At 46.9% G+C, this 21,735-nt stretch overlaps 1 protein-coding gene across 1 annotated transcript; it reads left to right on the plus strand.

Moving 5' to 3' along the window:
- Positions 1–3,400: 3,400 nt before the first annotated feature.
- LOC116523436 (apoptotic chromatin condensation inducer in the nucleus-like) lies at positions 3,401–21,339 on the plus strand (the record flags this gene model as incomplete). Its single annotated transcript, XM_032238553.1, has 10 exons — positions 3,401–3,523; positions 7,555–7,697; positions 7,784–7,939; positions 12,396–12,555; positions 12,650–12,795; positions 14,572–14,679; positions 16,018–16,125; positions 17,058–17,376; positions 19,088–19,188; positions 20,673–21,339. Coding segments are annotated over 10 exons (1,664 nt in total), but the record flags the coding sequence as incomplete, so codon positions are not given.
- Between the last annotated feature and the right edge of the window lie 396 nt (positions 21,340–21,735).

Genomic DNA, 21,735 nt, shown 5'->3' on the forward strand with positions numbered 1-21,735 from the left:
GTCAGGACACTGAGGATTTTAAAATAATCTGACATCCTTGTTTGATTGCTTGTTTCAAAACGAATAAATCATATTTGAAAGATTAGGGGAAACCCACCACTAGCAATTCTTTATACTTTTTCTTTTTGAAATAATTTTGCTCACTTTCTGCATTTATAGATAGATAGATGGATAGATGGATGATAGATAGATAGATAGATAGATAGATAGATAGATAGATAGATAGATAGATAGATAGATAGTGGGTGGATGGATGGATGGATAGATATAAAAATAAATATATAACTAAAAATCCAGAAAGTGGGCAAAAAAATTCATATATGGATATACTAATGAATTGCTGGATACGACAGACAGATTAGATTAGATAGCTAAGGTAGATAGCTAGCTAGCTACAATGGATGGATGGATGGAGAGAGAGAGAGAGAGAGATGTAGAAATAGAAAGATACAGTGGATGGATGGATATAACTAAAACTCCAAAAAGTGGGCAAAAGTATTTCATATATGGATATACTAAAGAATTGCTAGATACAATAGATAGATAGGTAGATTAGATAGACACAGTAGATAGATACAGTAGATAGATATAGATAGATAGATAGATTGATAGATGATAGACAGACAGACAGATAGATAGATTTAGATGAAAGGATGGATGGATGAATATAGATAGGATAGATAGATAGACACAGATAGATGAATAGCTACAATAGATGGATAAATAGGTAAATATGGTAGGTAGATACAGGATAGATAGATAGATTGATTGATTGATTGATTGATAGAATAGATGTAGAGATAGAAAGATACAGTGGATGGATGGATATAACTAAAAATCCAGAAAGTGAGCAAAAGTATTTCATATATGGATATACTAAAGAATTGCTAGATACAATAGATAGATAGGTAGATTAGATAGACACAGTAGATAGATACAGTAGATAGATATAGATAGATAGATAGATTGATAGATGATAGACAGACAGACAGACAGATAGATAGATTTAGATGAAAGGATGGATGGATGAATATAGATAGGATAGATAGATAGACACAGATAGATGAATAGCTACAATAGATGGATAAATAGGTAAATATGGTAGGTAGATACAGGATAGATAGATAGATTGATTGATTGATTGATTGATTGATAGAATAGATGTAGAGATAGAAAGATACAGTGGATGGATGGATATAACTAAAAATCCAGAAAGTGAGCAAAAGTATTTCATATATGGATATACTAAAGAATTGCTAGATACAATAGATAGATAGGTAGATTAGATAGACACAGTAGATAGATATAGATAGATAGATAGATTGATAGATGATAGACAGACAGACAGACAGATAGATAGATTTAGATGAAAGGATGGATGGATGGATATATGAATATAGATAGGATAGATAGATAGACAGACAGATAGATGAATAGCTACGATAGATGGATAAATAGGTAAATATGGTAGATACAGGATAACTAGATAGATTGATAGATTGATAGAATAGATGTAGAGATAGAAAGATACAATGGATGGATAGATATAACTAAAAATCCAGAAAGTGGGCAAAGGTATTTCATACATGGATATACTAAAGAATTGCTAGTGGCGGGTTTCTCCTATAGTTTGTGTGGGCTTTCAATTCCCATCATTTCCAGTCAGCGCAGGACAGGATAGGCTGGCTGGGGATAATGGTACCTGTAGTCCCATGCAGCTGAGACCCAAGAGTTTGGGCCTCCACACCGACTTCAGCCTTTGCTGTCCCTCCTGCTTCCCTTTTTTCTTTTTTCATTAAAAGCATCCAGTCGTCTGTCCATAATACAGATTTTTTTTAAAAAAAAACACTGAGGAAAAACTATTAAAAGCAGGAAATATAACCATGGAATTCTTTTTTTTTAATTAAAACTTTCTGGAGCAAATGTATGAAAACCACAGTTTGCCTTTTAAAATTATTCCTAAAATCATGAAATTTTCCGAATAAAAAGGAGATCCGAGTAGAACTGATAATTGTTCCTTAATTTGGTGCCACAATTAACAAGGCCGTGTGTGTTTTGCGTACTGCTAAGTCGCGGGATGTGGATTTTAGTCTTAAATAGACTGTTATTTTTTCTCAATTACATTTCCTAACACTGGAATAGTTTTAGCTCCGGAAACATTTACGCCCATAAAAGAGAATATTTACAGTTCGGGGTTGAACTGTGGTAAATGCTGGAAACCTCCCTCCTTTCCTAACATTGATGACGTTACCTAGGTCGGCAATGAAACGTCTGCAAGGAAACAAGCCCAAACCATAGAACCGTTTCAATTTCTCGTACCCCTGAGGACTAGAAACCCATTTTAGAACATGTCTCTGTTTGACCTCTTTAAAGATCAGATAGAACATGAATTTCCAACCTTCGCAGCTTTAAGACTGGTGGACTTCAACTCCCAGAATGCCTCAGCCGGCTTTACCTAAAGCCGGCTGAGGCATTCTGGGAGTTGAAGTCCACCAATCTTAAAGCTTTAGCTAAACCCGGCTGAGGCATTGTGGGAGTTGAAGTCCACAAGTCTTAAAGCTTTAGCTAAAGCTAGCTGAGGCATTCTGGGAGTTGAAGTCCACAAGTTTTAAAGCTTTAGCTAAAGCCGGCTGAGGCATTCTGGGAGTTGAAGTCCACCAATCTTAAAGCTTTAGCTAAACCCGGCTGAGGCATTGTGGGAGTTGAAGTCCACAAGTCTTAAAGCTTTAGCTAAAGCTAGCTGAGGCATTCTGGGAGTTGAAGTCCACAAGTTCTAAAGCTTTAGCTAAAGCCGGCTGAGGCATTGTGGGAGTTGAAGTCCACCAGTCTTAAAGCTTTAGCTAAAGCCGGCTGAGGCATTCTGGGAGTTGAAGTCCACCAGTCTTAAAGCTTTAGTTAAAGCCGGCTGAGGCATTCTGGGAGTTGAAGTCCACCAGTCTTAAAGCTTTAGCTAAAGCTGGCTGAGGCATTCTGGGAGTTGAAGTCCACCAGTCTTAAAGCTTTAGCTAAAGCCGGCTGAGTTGCCACAGTTGGAGACCCCTGAAATAAGAGAATGTTCTAAAAGGGTTTCTAGTCCTCATGAGGGCCGCTTCCAGGGATTCCCACTCCCAATTGTGGACCACCCTAGACGGCAGGGACCACGTGCAAATAAATTGACCAGATTTGGTAATCAGTTAGGGGAGACAGGATTCTACCCTCTCCACTTCATTGCCGAGGCAGCAGGAGACCCCCTTTGTCCCTCCCCATCCCTTCATCTGGGCCCCTCCATTATTTAGGCCTTCTCTCCCACCTCCCTTTGATGTCCCTCAGATGCGACGGCCGCTTTCCAAATCCCCGATACTGACTTGACTTCCCCCTATACACGGGGTTTTCTTTCTTTGTCTTTCTCCCCCTCTTTCTCTTTCTCTCTCTCTCTCTCTCTCTCTCTCTCTCTCTCTCTCTCTCTGCCCTTCCCTTCTTCCTTCCCTTTCTCCACAGGGTTCGACTCAACCCAAGGCCTTCAAGAGGAAAATCTCCGTCGTCTGTAAGTAAAAGGGGCAGGTTGTCAGCCCTGTTGAGCTCAACCCTCCTCCCTTGACCGCTTGGTGAGACATCTGAAGAGGGTTGGGGGGGGGGGGTCCTCGAGTCCCACCTCCCGCTCCTGAAAGCGGAGGCAAATTTAAGACTTGTGGACTTCAACTCCCAGAATTCCTCACCTCAGCATTGCTGCCTGAGGAATTCTGGGAGTTGAAGTCCACAAGTTGCCATGGTCAGAGGCTGGCTGAGGGATTGTGGGGGTTGAAGTCCACAAGTCTTAAACTTGCCATGGTTGGAGACTGACTGAGGCATTCTGGGAGTTGAAGTCCACAAGTCTTTTAACTTGCCATTCTCAGAGATTGGCTGAGGCGTTCTGGGAGTTGAAGTCCACAAGTCTTAAACTTGCCATGGTCAGAGACTGGCTGAGGCATTCTGGGAGTTGAAGTCCACAAGTCCTTTAACTTGCCATTCTCAGAGATTGGCTGAGGCATTCTGGGAGTTGAAGTCCACAAGTTGCCATGGTCGGAGACTGGCTGAGGAATTGTGGGAGTTGAAGTCCATAAATGCTAAGGTTGGAGGCTGAGGAATTCTGGGAATGGGAGTTGACGTCCACACTTGCCATGGTTGCAGACTGGCTGAGGCATTCTGGTAGTTGAAGTCCACAAGTCTTAAACTTGCCATGGTCAGAGACTGGCTGAGGCATTCTGGGAATTGAAGTCCATCAGTCTTAAAGCTTTAGCTAAAGCCGGCTGAGGCATTCTGGGAGTTGAAGTCCACAAGTCTTAAACTTCCCATGGTTGGAGACTGGCTGAGGCATTCTGGGAGTTGAAGTCCACAAGTCTTAAATTTGCCATGGTGGGAGACTGGCTGAGGAATTGTGGGGGTTGAAGTCTGCTAAGGTTGGAGGCTGAGGGATTCTGGGAGTTGAAGTCCACAAGCCTTAAACTTGCCATGGTTGGAGACTGGCTGAGGCATTCTGGGAGTTGAAGTCCACAAGTTACCACGGTCAGAGACTGTGGCTGAGGAATTATGGGGGGTTGAAGTCCACAAGTCTTAAATTAGCCAAGGCTGGAGATCTTGGCTTTAAGGCAGTGTTTCTCAACCTTGGCAACTTGAAGATGTCCGGACTTCAACTCCCAGAATTCCCCAGCCAGCGAATGCTGGCTGGGGAATTCTGGGAGTTGAAGTCCGGACATCTTCAAGTTGCCAAGGTTGAGAAACACTGCTTTAAGGAGTGGGAGAGAGAGCACATGTCTTCTGCTGAGATGGAGGAAAGGTGGACATTCCCTTGCCTCCCCCAGAGAAAGATAAGGTCACTCTCTGGAGCAGAATGCAAGAGATTGTAGCCTTGGAAACAATCTCTGTTGGGCAATTTTTACTCCCACTCGCTTAAAAATCTGGCTAATCTTCACTTGCCCCATCTGGGCTTTGGAGAAGGAGACTCATGTCACATTCCCGCAGTGGAGGCCGGTGCAATTAAATACCCCTCGTATGCGTTTACATTAAATCCACTAAATTAAATACAATTAAATACACTGGCTATAAATTGAAATACACTGAAATATAGTTAGTCCTCACTTAACAATCAGTCTCTTAGCAGCCAGTTGAAGTCACAGCTGAGCTTTCCAGAAAGATGCTTGTTTGTTAAGATTTTTAGCCCACTTTTATAAGTAAAAAATGGCAAACCTACTCTTTCCTCCCCCTGTTTTTTTCCCACCACCACAACAACCCTTTGAGGAAGGTTGGACTGGGAAAGACAGACTGGGACAAAGTCACCCAGTTGGCTTTTCTGCCTAAAACGGGACTAGAACTCCCAGTCTTCTGGGGATTGGCCCACCCACCCAGCTTTCTTGCCTTAAGGCGGGACTAGAACTCCCAGTCTCCTGGTGATTGGCACACACAGCCAGCTTTCTTGCCTTAAGGTGGGACTAGAACTCCCAGTCTCCTGGTGATTGGCCCACCCACCCAGCTTTCTTGCCTTAAGGTGGGGCTAGAACTCCCAGTCTCCTGGTGATTGGCACACCCACCCAGCTTTCTTGCCTTAAGGTGGGGCTAGAACTCCCAGTCTCCTGGTGATTGGCACACCCACCCAGCTTCCTTGCCTTAAGGTGGGGCTAGAACTCCCAGTCTCCTGGTGATTGGCCCACCCACCCAGCTTTCTTGCCTTAAGGTGGGACTAGAACTCCCAGTCTCCTGGTGATTGGCCCACCCAGCCAGCTTTCTTGCCTTAAGGTGGGACTAGAACTCCCAGTCTCCTGGTGATTGGCCCTCCCAGCCAGCTTTCTTGCCTTAAGGTGGGACTAGAACTCCCAGTCTCCTGGGGATTGGCCCACCCACCCAGCTTTCTTGCCTTAAGGTGGGACTAGAACTCCCAGTCTCCTGGGGATTGGCCCACCCACCCAGCTTCCTTGCCTTAAGGTGGGGCTAGAACTCCCAATCTCCTGGTGATTGGCCCACCCAGCCAGCTTTCTTGCCTTAAGGTGGGACTAGAACTCCCAGTCTCCTGGTGATTGGCCCTCCCAGCCAGCTTTCTTGCCTTAAGGTGGGACTAGAACTCCCAGTCTCCTGGGGATTGGCCCACCCACCCAGCTTTCTTGCCTTAAGGTGGGACTAGAACTCCCAGTCTCCTGGGGATTGGCCCACCCACCCAGCTTCCTTGCCTTAAGGTGGGGCTAGAACTCCCAATCTCCTGGTGATTGGCCCACCCACCCAGCTTTCTTGCCTTAAGGTGGGACTAGAACTCCCAGTCTCCTGGTGATTGGCCCACCCAGCCAGCTTTCTTGCCTTAAGGTGGGACTAGAACTCCCAGTCTCCTGGTGATTGGCCCACCCAGCCAGCTTCCTTGCCTTAAGGTAGAACTAGAACTCCCAGTCTCCTGGTGATTGGCCCACCCAGCCAGCTTTCTTGCCTTAAGGTGGGACTAGAACTCCCAGTCTCCTGATGATTGGCCCACCCACCCAGCTAGCTTTCTTGCCTTAAGGTGGGACTAGAACTCCCAATCTCCTGGTGATCGGCCCAAAGTCACCCAGCCAGCTTTGATGGGACGGGATGTGTTATTTTTAAAGATACGCCTGGTAAAATATTTTTATTTTTTCAACGGTACCATCCTCTGCACCAATTGCTTCATCCAGATTACTACACGTAGTAGGGGGGGGGGGGGGTAGCAGAAACACAATCCATTTAGTGCCTGTAGTAATGAAGACAGCTGTGATTTTACTAGGAAAGGGTTTCTCAACCTCAGGCCTTTTAAGATGGGTGGACTTCAACTCCCAGGATTTTATGTTTTGCTGGCTGGGGAATTCTGGGAATTGAAGTCCACCCATCTTAAAGGAACTAAAACCCAAACCCTAGATTCTTGTTTTAACCCAATAGATAGCCCTCAACTTATAACCATTCATTTAGTGACTATTTGAACTTACAGCAACATTGAAAAAGAGTGACTTATGACCGTTGTTCACACGGCCATGGCAGCATCCCCATTAATCAACATTCGAGCCCTTGGCCATCGGTTCATATTTATGACGGTCGCAGCATCCCGGGGTCATGTGATCCCTTGTTGTGGCCTTCTGACAAGCAAAGTCAACGGCAGCCCGATTTGCTTAACGACCGTGGCAAGAAACTCAATTGTCTCACTTGTTAACAGAAACGCTGGGCTCCCTTGTCGTAAGTGGAGGACTACTGTACTGGCAGATCATGCAGAAGAAGCCATGGGGGTTAGGGAAAGAGGGTGGATGTGAACTGATGCGCTCACTCGAGCCACCTCAAGAGCCAAGCTGCCCCCAACTGTGTCAAGAAAGATCGTAAAATGAAGCAAAACTCAATTGTCTCGCTTAGCCATGGAAATGTTGGGCCCCATTGTGGTTGTAAGCCGAGGACTGCCTATATAGCCGGATCGTGCAGAAGAGGCCATGGGATTTAGGGAGAGCGGGTGGGAGTGAACGGACTCGCTCACTCGAGCCACTTCAGAGAAAACCTGCCTCCAATCATGTCCTGAGGAAACTGCTCCAGTTATTAACTCCTTTCCTCCCTCGCTTTTAGCATCCTCCGTGACCAAAGGGCCAGTTGCCACAAACAGTGACACCGAAGGAAGCCAGCCGGCGGGCCGCAAACGGCGCTGGGGCGCCAGCACCGCCACGACCCAGAAGAAACCTTCGATCAGCATCACCACCGAATCCCTCAAGGTAACCGGCTAGCTGGGGCAAAAGTCGAACTCGGGGACAGCCGAGAACCGATCCTGATGTGCTTTTCTCCTTCCTTCCTCCTCCAGAGCCTGATCCCAGAGATTAAGCCACCGCTAGGAGGTCAGGAAGCTGTGGTGGACCTTCACGCCGACGACTCCCGCATCTCCGAAGACGAAGCCGAGCGCCACTTGGAAGAGCCAGCTCACGAGAAAGCGCTCAAGATCTGCCGTACCGTCACGCAGGTTGGTGCTGGGGAGGGACGGCAGTAGGGGCTCCCCGATCGGTCCCCAGGACAGAAGCGGCACTCAGGCGCGAGACTCGGCAAGCCACAAAGTTGCCCGCTCACCAGACGGCCGTTTTGTTCAACTCCATTGTTTTTACATCTCTCTCGTCTCCCATTGATTTCCGGGGTGGTGAACGGCCAATCTCCCATAATCATTTAAGGCAAATACTAATTGCAGAGCGGAGGCGGTGCTCGGATTTAGACACGGGGAAAACTAAAAATATCCTAAAACGTTCTTCTGACCTAAGTTTCCTTAACAAGCATGAAGCAGAGTCTTGGTTCTGGGTAAAACCTCTTTTATTTACACAACCGTGAATTCCTTTTATTCCCAGTCCGCAAGGCTTGGCAAACAGCCTTTCCGAGGAATGTTTATCCACACGAACCTTATCTCGCTTGGAGAGCTGCCAGATAACTAGTTTGCACACACAGGGCAAGGCAACACTTGGCACGACTGTGGATTCCTTTCATTCACAGTCCGCAAGGCTTGGCAAACAGTTTTTCAGAGGAATGTTTATCCACACGAACCTTATCTCGCTTGGAGAGCTGCCAGATAACTAGTTTCCACACACAGGGCAAGGCAACACTTGGCACGACTGTGGATTCCTTTCATTCACAGTCCGCAAGGCTTGGCAAACAGTCTTTCAGAGGAATGTTTATCCACACGAACCTTATCTCGCTTGGCGAGCTGCCAGATAACTAGCTTCCCAAGGCAGGGCAAGGCCACACTTGGCACAGAGTCTCTTATAGTCACAAACAATATTTTCCACTCTTGAAACAACCGAAGGAACGAATTGTTTCCTGAAAAATCCCCGTCCCCGTTCGCTCTTCTTATGTTTCCTGTGGGAGGGGCCAATCCCCTCCAAGGTGTGGCTTTACTCCCAAGTCGACCCTGCTTCCTTAGTTGTTCTTGTCTTCTGGCAGCTCTGCGCATGCACACATTGGGAACAGGCTCCCGCTGTTCCTCTGCCTCGCTGATGTCTAGGCCCCCACTCTGCCTCCAACGCAGAGCCCTCGTCTGACCGTTCCTCAACCCCCAGGACTAGCCCGTCTTCCTCCCCAACCTCCTCACTGTCTGACTTTCACGCATGCACTCAAAAACGTGCCTAAATAGGGGACAGCATTGAGCTGGGGTGAATGGGCGTGGACACCCGCGATTTCCACTGCCGCTTCGGGTGAACCAATCCGAACCGGCTGAATACCACCTCTGACGACTGCCCACCCCCCAAAAAAAATTGGCTACAGAGGCAGGAAAATTGCCAGCAGAGGCAGGAAAGAGAGAGGAGCCACTGTTTCCTCTCTGCGTGTATAGACCAAACTCAGCTTGCCAGGAACCCTGATGATGTTACCTAAGTTGGTAACGGAACGTCTGTAATCCGTTTTTAGCAACTCCACAGAATATAAGGTGTTTTTTTTTAATTAATTTTTTTTTTTTAAGTTTTACAAATATATACTTCCCCTCTCCCCAAGCCCAGCTCCCCTCCCCCTACCTCCCAGAGCAAATACAGGGTATAAACGTTTAACAACCATATTCTAAAATAAACTAACAGACTTTAGCATCATAGCAATAGCAATAGCAGTTAGACTTATATACCGCTTCATAGGGCTTTCAGCCCTCTCTAAGCGGTTTACAGAGTCAGCATATTGCCCCCAACAATCCGGGTCCTCATTTCACCCACCTCGGAAGGATGGAAGGCTGAGTCAACCTTGAGCCGGTGAGATTAGAACCGCTGAACTGCAGATAACAGTCAGCTGAAGTGGCCTGCAGTACTGCACACCCTAACCACTGCACCACCTCGGCATCATCCCTCACTTGTACGTTAACTCCCCTTTCGTAAAGCGAACTTTAGATAAGTTGTAACATTCCTTGCTCATTCACTCATAAGCTATCTGGAGTTTCTTAGTCCCATATTTATTTTGAATGTAATCAATCCATCTTCTCCATTCCAGCTTGTATTTCTCATCTGAATGGTCCTTAAGATATGCTGATATTTTAGCCATCTCTGCTAAGTTTGTTCCTTTTAATGTCCATTCTTGAATAGTAGGCAATTCTTCCTTCTTCCAGTACTGCGCCACCAACAGCCTTGCTGCCGTTGTTAAATTCAGAATCAAATTAGTCTCTATAACTGTACAGTCTGTAATTATACCTAACGAGAATAACTGAGGAGGATATAATATAAGGTTAATTCTATGGATTTGCCATAGAATTGATCAATTGATATTCTACTGTATATAAAGAAAAGCGGGTCCGCTTATTCTCCAAAGCACCCAAAAACGAGACAAGAAACAATGGATAGAAACTAATCAAGGAGAGAAGCAACCTAGAATTACCGTATTTTTCAGATTATAAGACGCACCTAAATTTAGGAGAGGAAAATGATCGGAAAAAAAGGTTTTTGGCCTCCGTGCACCGCGTTTTCAGCCCTTGGGGGGGGGGGGGCTTTTTTCGGCTGTTTTCCAGCCTTTTTTCTACTCATTTTCGAGGCATTTTTTTGGTCCTTTTTCAAGGCATTTTGGTTCATTTTGGGGGGGGGATTGCCCATTTTGGGGGCTTTTTGGCCCTGAGGCTTTTTTTGCTGTTTTTAATGCTTTTTTTGGTCTGTTTTCGGGGCTTTTTTTCAGTCCGTTTTCGACACTTTTTCGGCCTATTTTTTTCCCCAAAAAAATGGGCTGAAAAAAGCCCCCCCAAAAGGCATAAAAAGGGGCTGAAAACGGGGCGTGCAGAGGCCAAAAAATGGGTGGGCGCGGCTTCGGCAATATTCAGTCTATAAGATGCACAGGCATTTTCACCCCCGTTTGGGAGACAAAAAAAGTGTCATAGTCCGAAAAATACGGTAAGTAGGAATTTTCTGACAGTGAGGACAATTAATCAGTGGAACAGCTTGCCACCAGAAGTTGTAGTACTCCCAACACTGGAGGCTGTAGGGTAAAGTAGGATAGAATAGAACCGAGCAGAACAATGAAGCGGGTAAGAGGTGATGGATGGATGATTTATTTTGTTGTTGTTCTGATTTGCTTTTCCTTTTCGCTCCTCTTTTTTTTAGGTAAGTGACGTGATTAGCAGTTAGATAGGGAAGAAAGAAAAAGTTGTTTCATAAAGTGTGATATGATTCAAAGCTAGAATAAGTGACAGGAATAAGAGAAGGGGGAATATTCATGTATGCGTTTTTATAAAACAAAAGGAAAGTAATAACGGGGAAATGTGGAATGATTGAACAATGATGGTTTGTAACCTAATATAAATGTGTATTATTATTAGAAATTACATGTTGATTGAATATAATAATTATGATTAAGTTTATTAGCTTTATTTATATTAAAATGTATGACACGCAAGTGGTATTGATTGGAGATATTTATAAAAAAATAAAACAAAATAAAACTTGAAAAAAGAAAAAGAGTAAAACAGAATTAGAAAGAACGGAATAGAAATAGTGAGTTGGAAGATTTCTTTTTTTTTTCAATATATTTTTATTATTTTTACATTTAAAACAATTCAGTACCGCGAAGTCGGAGTGATTATACATTCACATTATATACAGCTAGTCACAACTATTGACAATTAGCCTACTTAATACATTATCAATCCTTCTGTCCAATCACAGTATATACAGTTTGTTCCAGTCTCGTCACCTTGTCTTATACCAGTCATAAAATCTATTCCAGACTTCAAAATATTCTGATTCCCCTTTATTTTTAAGTTCAAGAGTGAGCCTATCTGCTTTTGCACAGGCCAACACTTTTCTGATTATATCTAGCTCTGATGGTGTGTTTTCTTTTTTCCAATATTGTGCAAAAGCTATGCGCGCCGCAGTTAGTACAAGTATAATTAAATAAAGTGTATCTTTCTTAAACCCCTCCGGTATTATACCTAGGAGAAAATTTGGTCTCCCACCATTTGTTCTAACCATGATTGAATCATTTTCCAATAATTTGTTGCCTCATTGCACGTCCACCACATATGATAAAAAGTGCCTGGTGTTTTTTTACACTTCCAACAATTTGGGGGCCAGATTTCTAAACATTTTGGAGAGCCGTGCTGGAGGGAGATGCCATCTGTAGAACATCTTATAAAGGTTTTCTTTATACGCCGTAGCCATTGTTAGTTTCTGATTAAGTATCCAAAGTTTTTCCCACTTAGCCAATTCCACATTGTAACCGAAATTTTTTGCTCAGGTGACCATCGTTTCTTTCTCCTCTAGCTTGTATTCCAACAAAAATCTATACAACACTTTAATCAGCCTGTTTTCTGTTTGTATCAAAAGTTTATCTAATGTTGTGTCTTTGGCAATACCTCCCTTCTTTGAGTTGGAAGATTTCTGATGCCTGGCTTAGAACAACACCGCTCAATGCTATTTTGTCATGTTCAGCCTGGTCCATTCCAGGCTGAGAAACTCAGTCCCATTCTTCCCTCCCAGGTGGTCCCGGTTGAAGGGCAAGAGAACGGCCAAGGGGAGGAAGAGGAAGAGGAAGAAGAGGAGGAGAAGGTCCACGAGGAAGAACAGCCGGAGTCGGCGCCCGTTATCGCTGTAGAGACGGTGGTTCTGCCTCCCCCCGTAGAGCATGAAGTCAAAAAAGGTATCTCGGGGGACGATCAGCGGAAGAGGGGAAGCGATTGACCCCCCCCAGGTAAGACTCACCTATGGACTTCTGTCTCTCTTGGTTCCCGCAGTCACACTGAGCGACACCCTCACCCGGCGGTCCATCAGCCAGCAACGTTCCGGAGTCTCCATCACCATCGATGACCCCGTCCGCACGGTCCAGGTCCCCTCCCCACCACGGGGCAAGATCAGCTGTATCGTTCACATCTGCAACCTGGTGAGTATTAGAGGGGGGGCGCTGTAACCATTTGGGGTGTTTTGGGGGGGAGGCATCGGGTGGTGCAGTGGTTAGAGTGCGGTACTGCAGGCTACTTCTGCTGCCTGCAATTTGGCAGTTTGAATCTCACCGGGTTAACTCGGCCTTTCATCCTTCTGAGGTGGGTAAACTGAGGACCCAGATTGTTGGGGGCAAGAGGCTGACTCTGTAAAACGGCTTAGAGAGGGCTGCAAAACAGTATATACACCGTGTTTCCCCGAAAATAAAACCGAGTCTTAATATTATTTTTTTCTCTCCAAAAGATGCATTAGTGCTTATTTTCTGGTTAGGGCTTATTTTAGGAGAAATACAATATTAATTGCGTCTGCCTGGCTCAGGGATCTGCAACCTTAAACACTCAAAGAGCCATTTAGATCGGTTTTCCACAGAAAAGAAGACACTGGGAGCCACAAAACCCTTCCGTTGCCTGACTACCGTATTTTTCGGCGTATAAGACGCACCGGAGTGTAAGACACACAAAGGTTTTGAAGAGGAAATGAAAAAAAAAAGGTTTTGCACTCTGTAAACCTTCCCAAAAGAGCCCATTTTTCACAAAAACGAGCCCGTTCCCCCCCCCAAAAAAAGGAATGAATAGCCTTTAGGGGGCTTGCAGAGTGCTCCTGGGCAGATGAGCCCCCCAAAAATGAGTTTAAAAAAAGGGCATGGATAGCTTTTAGGAAGCTTATAGAGTGCTCCTGGGAGCTGGGGGAGTTAAAATTGAACAAAAAACGGGCTTTTTCGCTCATTTCTGCCCCCCTCGGCCCCCAGGAGCTCTCTAAAAGCTTCCTACAAGCTATGCACGGCCATTTTGGTGAAGGGGCGGGGTTTCAAGAGACAAAAAATGCTGTGTTCAGTGTATAAGACACACCCAGATTTTCAGCCTCCTTTTTGAGGGAAAAGGGTGCGTCTTATACTCTGAAAAATATGGTAGTTCCTGAGCGGCCACAAAACTAGCATATGTAGTTGAATTAAACATTCTGTTTTCTTTTGAAACTTTTCTTGGATTTATCCATGGTTGGCCTACTGGGGGAGTCGAAAAGCTCAATAAATTGCCTGCCATGGGTGTCGCACGTTGCTGATTGTGAGGCATACTTTGAGCAACAGGGAGCCGCAGCAGAGGGATCAAAGAGCCACATGCGGCTCCGGAGCCGCAGGTTGCTGATTCCTGGTCTGACTGATGATTTTAACAGGCTTATTGTTGGGATAGGGCGTATATTCCAAACATATTTTGAGCAGTACGGAGCTGCAGCAGAGGGGTGAAAGGGCCACATGCGGCTCCGGAGCCGCAGATTGCTGATTCCTGGTCTGACTGATGATTTTAACAGGCTTATTGTTGGGATAGGGCTTATATTCCAAGCATATTTTGAGCAATAGGGAGCTGCAGCAGAGGGGTAAAAGAGTCACATGCGGCTCCGGAGCCACAGGTTGCTGATTCCTGGTCTCACTGATGATTTTAACAAGCTTATTGTTGGGATAGGGCTTATATTCCAAGCAAATTTTGAGCAATAGGGAGCCGCAGCAGAGGGAAGAAAGATCCACATGCGGCTCCAGAGCCGCAGGTTGCTGACCCCGGTCTGGCTGATGATCTTAAGGGGCTCATTTTTGGGGTAGGGCTTATATTACAACTATACTGTTAAAAAATCATGCTAGGGTTTATTTTCGGGAAAACGGTTAAGTCTAAGTGCTATTGCTATCAGGAGCCTTTCTTAATCTTCGGATGTTTTTCAATGCTTATAGGTGAGGCCCTTCACCCTGGGGCAACTAAAGGAGCTGCTGGGCCGGACGGGCACCCTGGTGGAAGAGGCGTTTTGGATCGACAAGATCAAATCGCACTGCTACGTCACAGTGAGTCTTTGGGCTTCCTCCTCCTCGTCCTCTAGAAATTCTCCTTTCCAGAAAAATTGGCATTTCCGTAATCGATTCCCGCTCTGCTCAGAGGCGGGTTTTGGATCTCAGATGGTCCCTGTTTGTTGGTGATGCTGTTCGCTGCGAAAACGCCATCCGGGTTTTTGAAAAGGAATTGAGAGAGAATTTTCGAGCAAGCCTTCCTTTTGGGGGAATTTTTTAAGTGGAATGCTTATGGGAATTCTCCTAGCATCCAAGTCACTGTTGTCCCAAAGGGGCTTTTTCAAAAAGCAGCTGGACTTTTCCTGGGTTTTTTTCCCCTCCCTTGAAAATGTTTCGCTTCTGATCCAAGAAGCTTCTTCGGTTCAGTATAAGAGGGACAATTCAGGATTTGGGGAGCAGTGGGGAGAAATAGTTGGAAACACACATCTCCCCTCTCTCTCTCTTTCTCTCTCTCCCTCCCTCCCTCCCTCTCCCCTCTCTCTCTCCCCTTTCTCCCCTCTCTTTCTCACTCTTATTTTTCTTTCTCCCCTCTTTCTCTACTCTCTTTCTCTCCTCTTTCTCTTATCTTTCTTTCTCTCCCCTTTCTTTTTCTCTGTTATTTTTCTTCTCTTTTTTCTCTCTGTGCCTCTCTCCTCTTTCTTTCTCTCTGTCACTCCTCTCTTTCTCTGTCTTTCTTCCTTTTTCTCCCCTCTGGCTCTCATTCTCTTTTTCTCTCTCCTCTTTCTCCCTCTCCTCTTTCTTCTCCCCTCCTCCCCGGGTTCCCTTTCTCTCTCTCCCCCTCCTCTCCCCCTCCTCTTTTTCTCTTTCTTTCTCTTCCCTCTCTTTCTCTCCCCTGTTTTTCTTTCTCCCCTCTTTCTCCTCTATTCTTTTTCTCTCCTCTTTCTTTCTCTTGTCTTTCGATCCCCTTTCTTTCTCTCTGTTATTTCTCTTCTTTTTTCTTTCTCTGCCTCTCTCCTCTTTCTTTCTCTCTGTCACTCCTCCTCTCGTTCTCTGTCTTTCTTCCCTTTTTCCCCTTTGGCTCTCTTTCTCCCTCCTTTCTTTCTCTCCCCCCCCCCCTCTGTCTTTCTTCCTTTTTCTCCCCTCCGACTCTCATTCTCTTTTTCTCTCTCCTCTTTCTCCCTCTCCTCTTTCTTCTCTCCACCCCGGCTCCCTTTCTCTCTCCCCCCCCTCTCTCTCTCTCTCCCCCCTCTCTCCCCTCTCTTTCTCTCCCCTGTTTTTCTTTCTCCCCTCTTTCTCCTCTATTCTTTTTCTCTCCTCTTTCTTTCTCTCCCCTCTCGTTCTGTCTCTCTCCCCATCTCTGTCTCTTTATCTCTTCCCCCAATTTTTGCCTTTCAGTATTCGACAGTGGAAGAAGCCGTCGCGACACGAAACGCCCTCCACGGGGTCAAGTGGCCCCAGTCTAACCCCAAGTTTTTATCCGCTGATTTCGTGGAGCAGAATGAGGTACGGAGCCCAAATGGGGGACAAAGACATGGGACGGGTGGAGGGGGGAATTCCCATCCCCCGGTGCACTGGAGTTTGGTGCAAGAAAGTGAAACAGGAATATATGCTCCAAAAACGATGGGGTTTTTTAGAAGACGCTTCTAGAAGACTCGCATTTATGACGGTTGCAGCGTCCTGGGGTCACGCGATTCCCCTTTTGTGACCACCTGAGAAGCAAAATCAATGGGGAAGCCGGATTCACTTAACAACTGCTCTAGATAGTCCTCAACTTACAACCACAATTGAACCCAAAATTTCTGTGGCTAAGCAAGACAGGCATTAAGTGAGTTTTGCTACATTTTACGGACTTTTGCGGTTAATGAATCACTGCAGTTGTTAACCCAGGTGTTGAGTGACTCTGGCTTCCCCATTGACGTCACTTGACAAAAGGGGATCACGTGACTCCAGGACACTGCAACCGTCATAAATATGAGTCAGTTGCCAAGCGTCTGAATTTGGATCATGTGACCATAGGAGATGCAACGGTCACAAGTCCCTTTTTTCAGTCCCGTTAAAACTTCATTAAATCATCTTCTTTTAACAACCCCATAATCCCTTGCGGGATGGAATCTGCTGAGGAGCTGAGTGTTTAGTGGCCCGATGCCTTTCCTGTTGCCAATGCGGAGTTATATTCAGCAGAAATATATTCTCAATATGCCCAGAGGGAGAAATATCTGCCTCTACCTAGGAACGAACTCGCTTAGCAATCAAACATTTTAGAATCCCGGGGCGGGGGAGGGGGGATCGGATTCTTTTACTGGTCGTAAGTCGAGAACTACCTGTAGTTCCTGTAACTATCTTACCGCCATAAGATAATGTTTCTTACCTTACTCGCGAGTATGATTTTGTATCTCAAGAGAGCTTCCACCTGCTTACCTGAGTCTCCTCCTCAGCTGGATTTCCATCGCGGTCTTCTGGCCGAACGTCCCGCAGAGGCCAAGGCAGACGAAGCGCCCACCTTCCCCGGGGTGGGCCCGACCACGCGAGGGGAAAGGGAGCTGTCCCGGCGCTCAGAGGCACGGGAGCGGGAGGCGGCTGTGCGGGAGCAGTGGGCCGAACGGGAGCGAGAGATGGAGCGCCGGGAGAGGACCCTGGCGGAGCGTGAATGGGATCGGGACAAAGTGCGCGAGGGCCCCCGCTCTCGCTCCCGGTCCCGAGAGAGACGCCGCAAGGAGCGACCTAAATCGAAGGAGAAGAAAGCAGAGAAGAAAGGTAACAGGAGAGAGAGAGAGGAGTTCTAATCTCACCTTAGTCATGAATGCCGACTAGGTTACCTTGGGCCAATCACCAGGAGACGGGGAGTTCTAATCCCGCCCTAGCCATGAAAGCCAGCTGGGTGACTGGGCCAATCACGAGGAGACTGGGAGTTCTTGTCCCGCCTTAGGAATGAAAACTCGGCTGTGCGACGTTGAGTTGAGTTGAGTTTATTGATCTTGTATGCCGCCCACTCCCGAAGGACTCTGGGCGGCTTACAATAAACAAGGGAAGGAGATAAATAAACAAGACAACACCTTAAAATACGCAACATTCACAGTTACTGTGGGGCTGGATATTTCACAAGCCCCCCGGCCTGCTGGAGCAGCCAGGACTTGGTGACTTTGCGGAAGGCCGGGAGGGTAGTAAGGGTCCGGATCTCCACGGGGAGGTTGTTCCAAAGGGCTGGAGCTGCAACAGAGAAGGCTCTCTGGAGGAGACCTAACCTGTGAGATCTAATCGGTCTATGAGAGGTAATCGGTAGGAGGTGGTCTCTCAGGTACCCAGGTCCGATGCCATGTAGGGTTTTATAGGTGACGACCAGCACCTTGAAGCGGGTCCAGAGACTAATGGGTAGCCAGTGCAGCTCGCGGAGGATAGGTGTGACGTGGGGTATCTGGGTGCACCCACAATCGCTCGCGCGGCCGCGTTCTGGACTAACTGAAGTCTTCGGACACACTTCAGGGGCAGCCCCATGTAATTACCAGGAGACACGGAGTTCTAGTCCTGCCTTAGGCATGAAAACTCATCTGGGTGACTATGGGCCAGTCCCACCTCACAGGGTTATTGTTGGGAAAACAGGAGGAGGAAACCTTGTTAAATATATTTGCCACCTTGAGTTGTTTATAAAAATAATAAAGGCAGAATGTAAATTAAATAAATTTGCCTCTTCCGAGCTAGAGGGAAGCTTGGGGCGGGCAGCCCCCCCATCATCCCTAAAATTCATGGTCGCCTAGTTGGAGGTCCAACTTTTAAGTTTGACGCTACGAACGTCCATGGAGATTCGTCATCACCCAGGCCATCGTTGTCCCGGAGCTGCTTTTCTTCTCACCACCCCCCTGAAAATATTTACCTTCTCCTCCCAGAAGATTCCTCTGTTCTTCAGAAAGCTACTTGGAGGAGAAGCAAAATATTTTCCAGGAAGAACCAAGAAAACTGCAGTTGCTTTTGGGGAAAGCACTTTGTGGGTTTTCTGCTGTGAATGTAGGGATAACGTCACTGGGGGCCTCGTGTAGATTTAATCCTATTAACCAGGGGTCGGCAATCTTAAAACACTCAAAAAGAGCCACAAAAGTCCTAACTGGAAGCTCCCTGTTCAATTCTGGAGCCGACCGGAAGTCCGGTTCCCCCACCATAGAGTCTCCTTCCAGCGGAGCATCCTTTTTCCTCTACCTGTCCTAACCGAAAGGCCTATCAATTGTGAGGCCGTCCGGTGACAGGGAGCCGCAGCAGAGGGATGAAAGAGCCACATGCGGCTCCAGAGCTGCAAATTGACGACCCCTGCTTTAGACCAAGGATTGCTCTTTAGAGGTGACCAAGTTGTAGTGGTTGAAAAGGGGGTGGGGGTGGGGTTCATGCTAGGTCTCCTCCTTCAGCCCCCCCCCTCTTTTTTTTTTTTTTTGCAAAAACTCATGATAACGACCAACATTTTTACTTTCCTCCCCAACAGAAAAGGCCCAGGAAGAACCTCCGGCTAAACTTCTCGACGATCTATTCCGAAAAACCAAGGCAGCCCCCTGCATTTATTGGTTACCCCTCACGGACATTCAGGTGAGACAGGATGGGCATTGGTAGGGGTGACGTGGTTGCAAGATTTGGTTTCTTCAGCCCCGAGGATGAGAAGGTGCACTCAGTACCTCCACCTGAGGATGCAATTCGCGACTTACGACCGCAACTGAGTTTTCGTTGCTAAGTGAGATGGACGTTAAGTGAATTCTGCCCAATTTTCCGACCTGCCTTGGGGCCGTGGTTAAGCGAGTCGCTGCAGAGATTCAGTGGGGAACCCAGTTGTTAAGTGAATCCCGCTTCTCCGTTGACTTTGCCCCCAGGACACCGCGACTGTCGTAAATATTAAATTCTTTCTGATTTCTAGTCTCTAGGAAGAAAACAGCAAATTTGATGACTGGGCTTTTTTTTTTTTTTTTTTTTTTTTTTTGCCTGACCCAGAAACTTTGGGTGGAGAAGTTAATTTTGATATTTGGAGAAATATGTGGCTCTGGAGCCGCATGTGGCTCTTTCATCGACTTATAGCACATTTGTTTAGTCATCGTTCAAAGTTATAACAGCCCTGAAAAATGTGATTTACGACCCTTCCCCCCCCCCCCCCCCCCCCAGCAACCATTGCAGCAACCCTATGGTCGCCTGGTCAAAATTCAGCTTGGCAACTGACTCATATTTACGAGGGTTGCAGTGTTCCGGGGGTCATGTGATCCCGTTTTGTGACCTTCACTTAACAACTCCGTTATAGGTAGTCCTCCGTTGACTCTGCTGACTCTGTAAACCGCTTAGAGAGGGCTGAAAGTCCTATGAAGCGGTATATAAGTCTAACTGCTATTGCTATTGCTCCTCAACTTACAACCACAATTGAACCCAAAATTTCTGTGGCTAAGCAAGACAGGCATTAAGTGAGTTTTGCTCCATTTTATGGACTTTTGTTGTTAATGAATCACTGCAGTTGTTAACCCGGATGTTGAGTGAATCTGGCTTCCCCATTGACTTCACTTGACAAAAGGTGATCACATGACTCCAGGACACTGCAACCGTCATAAATATGAGTCAGTTGCCAAGCGTCTGAATTTGGATCATGTGACCACGGGAGATGCAACAGTCACAAGTCCCTTTTTTCAGTCCCGTCCCAGCTTCATTAAATCATCATCTTTTAACAACCCCATAATCCGTTGTGGGATGGAATCTGGGCAACTCAATGGAGCTGAGTGTTTAGTGGCCAGATGCCTTTCCTGTTGCCATTGCGGGGTTATATTCAGCAGATACATATTCTCAACATGCCAAGAGAGAAATATCTGCCTCTACCTAGGAACACACAGCCTTCTGATTGTGAGGCGAGAGCCACTCTAGGCCACTAGTTATAGCATCATTAAATCAACAGTTGCAAATCAAGACTCCCTGCAGCGATTCACTTAACAACCATCTCACTTAGCAACTGAAATGTTGGAGTTGCACTCGTAAATTAAGACTGCTTGTATGTGGCTGTCCTTCCAACAGTTGCTCTTCCCCTCCTGCTTCTTTCCTTGCAGTGTGTCCAGAAACAGGCCGAGCGAGCGGCTCGGGCTCGTGAACGAGAACGCCGGCGCAAAGAACTGGAAGCTGAGGAAGCCCGTCAGCGGGAACGCAACCGCCAAGCCGAGCGGGACAAGCGGCGGGAACACAGCAGAGAGCGAGAACGCGAGCGTCCCAATGCCACCAGCGGCGGTGGGGCCAGTCGAGCGGGCGAACGCAGCAGCCGAGGAGACCGCGAACGGCGCGAAGCCAAAAGCCGCCACAGCCGGAGTCGGAGTCGGAGCACGCCTGTACAGGACAGAGGGGGGCGCCGCTGAGCTATTCCCCAGCCTTTCTTTTGACCTTCGGGCGGGGGGAGGAGTTGGTGGTGGGGGCACTTTCCCCGAAATCGAGCTCCTGAGTTTTGCAGGCGAGGAGGAACGAGGGGGAGTGAGTTTCTTTGCCCACTGCTGGAAGGGCCGAGAGGGGTCCGGCGTGGCTGGCAGGCAGCCGAAGTGGTAGGGCTCTCCCCCCTCCCTCCCCCTAACATGGGGATAAGTTTGATTCCCGGCCCCTCCTGCTCCCCTCTTCTGGAGCCACTGTCCTTCCCGTTGATTTGTATTTTATTTTGGGAAAATGTTTTTTTTTTATTCTTCTGATGATACAGGAAAGAGAGCATAATAAAGAGATGGCGTTAGTTTTAAAGTTGCTGTCCTGCTTCTTTTGGGGGCGCGGAAAACGGGGAGCCCACTGCCGTTGCCAGAAAAAAATAGTTTACTGTCCTCTCGCAAAGAACGTTTCAATCCTGCCATGGTACAATGGGCTCTTGTATGTTTGCCCAAAGGGGTGTTGTGGCCTGCCAGCAGGCAGAAGAGCTGGCAGCAGATTCGGACAGTGAGGAGGTTGGGGAGTAACATGGGCCTGTCCTGGAGTCTGGGAAGGCTCGGGCGAGGGCTCTGTATCAAGAGGCAGAGAGGGGGGCAGAGCCATCTGATAGTTATCAGCTGCCTTCGGAGTCAGACATCAGTAAAGCAGACGAACAGCTGGAGCCTGTTCCCAGTGTGCGCATGAGTAGAGTTGCCAGAGAAAAGGAACAGCTTA

The sequence above is a fragment of the Thamnophis elegans genome, unplaced genomic scaffold, assembly GCF_009769535.1.
Source record: "Thamnophis elegans isolate rThaEle1 unplaced genomic scaffold, rThaEle1.pri scaffold_290_arrow_ctg1, whole genome shotgun sequence".
NCBI lineage: Eukaryota > Metazoa > Chordata > Lepidosauria > Squamata > Colubridae > Thamnophis > Thamnophis elegans.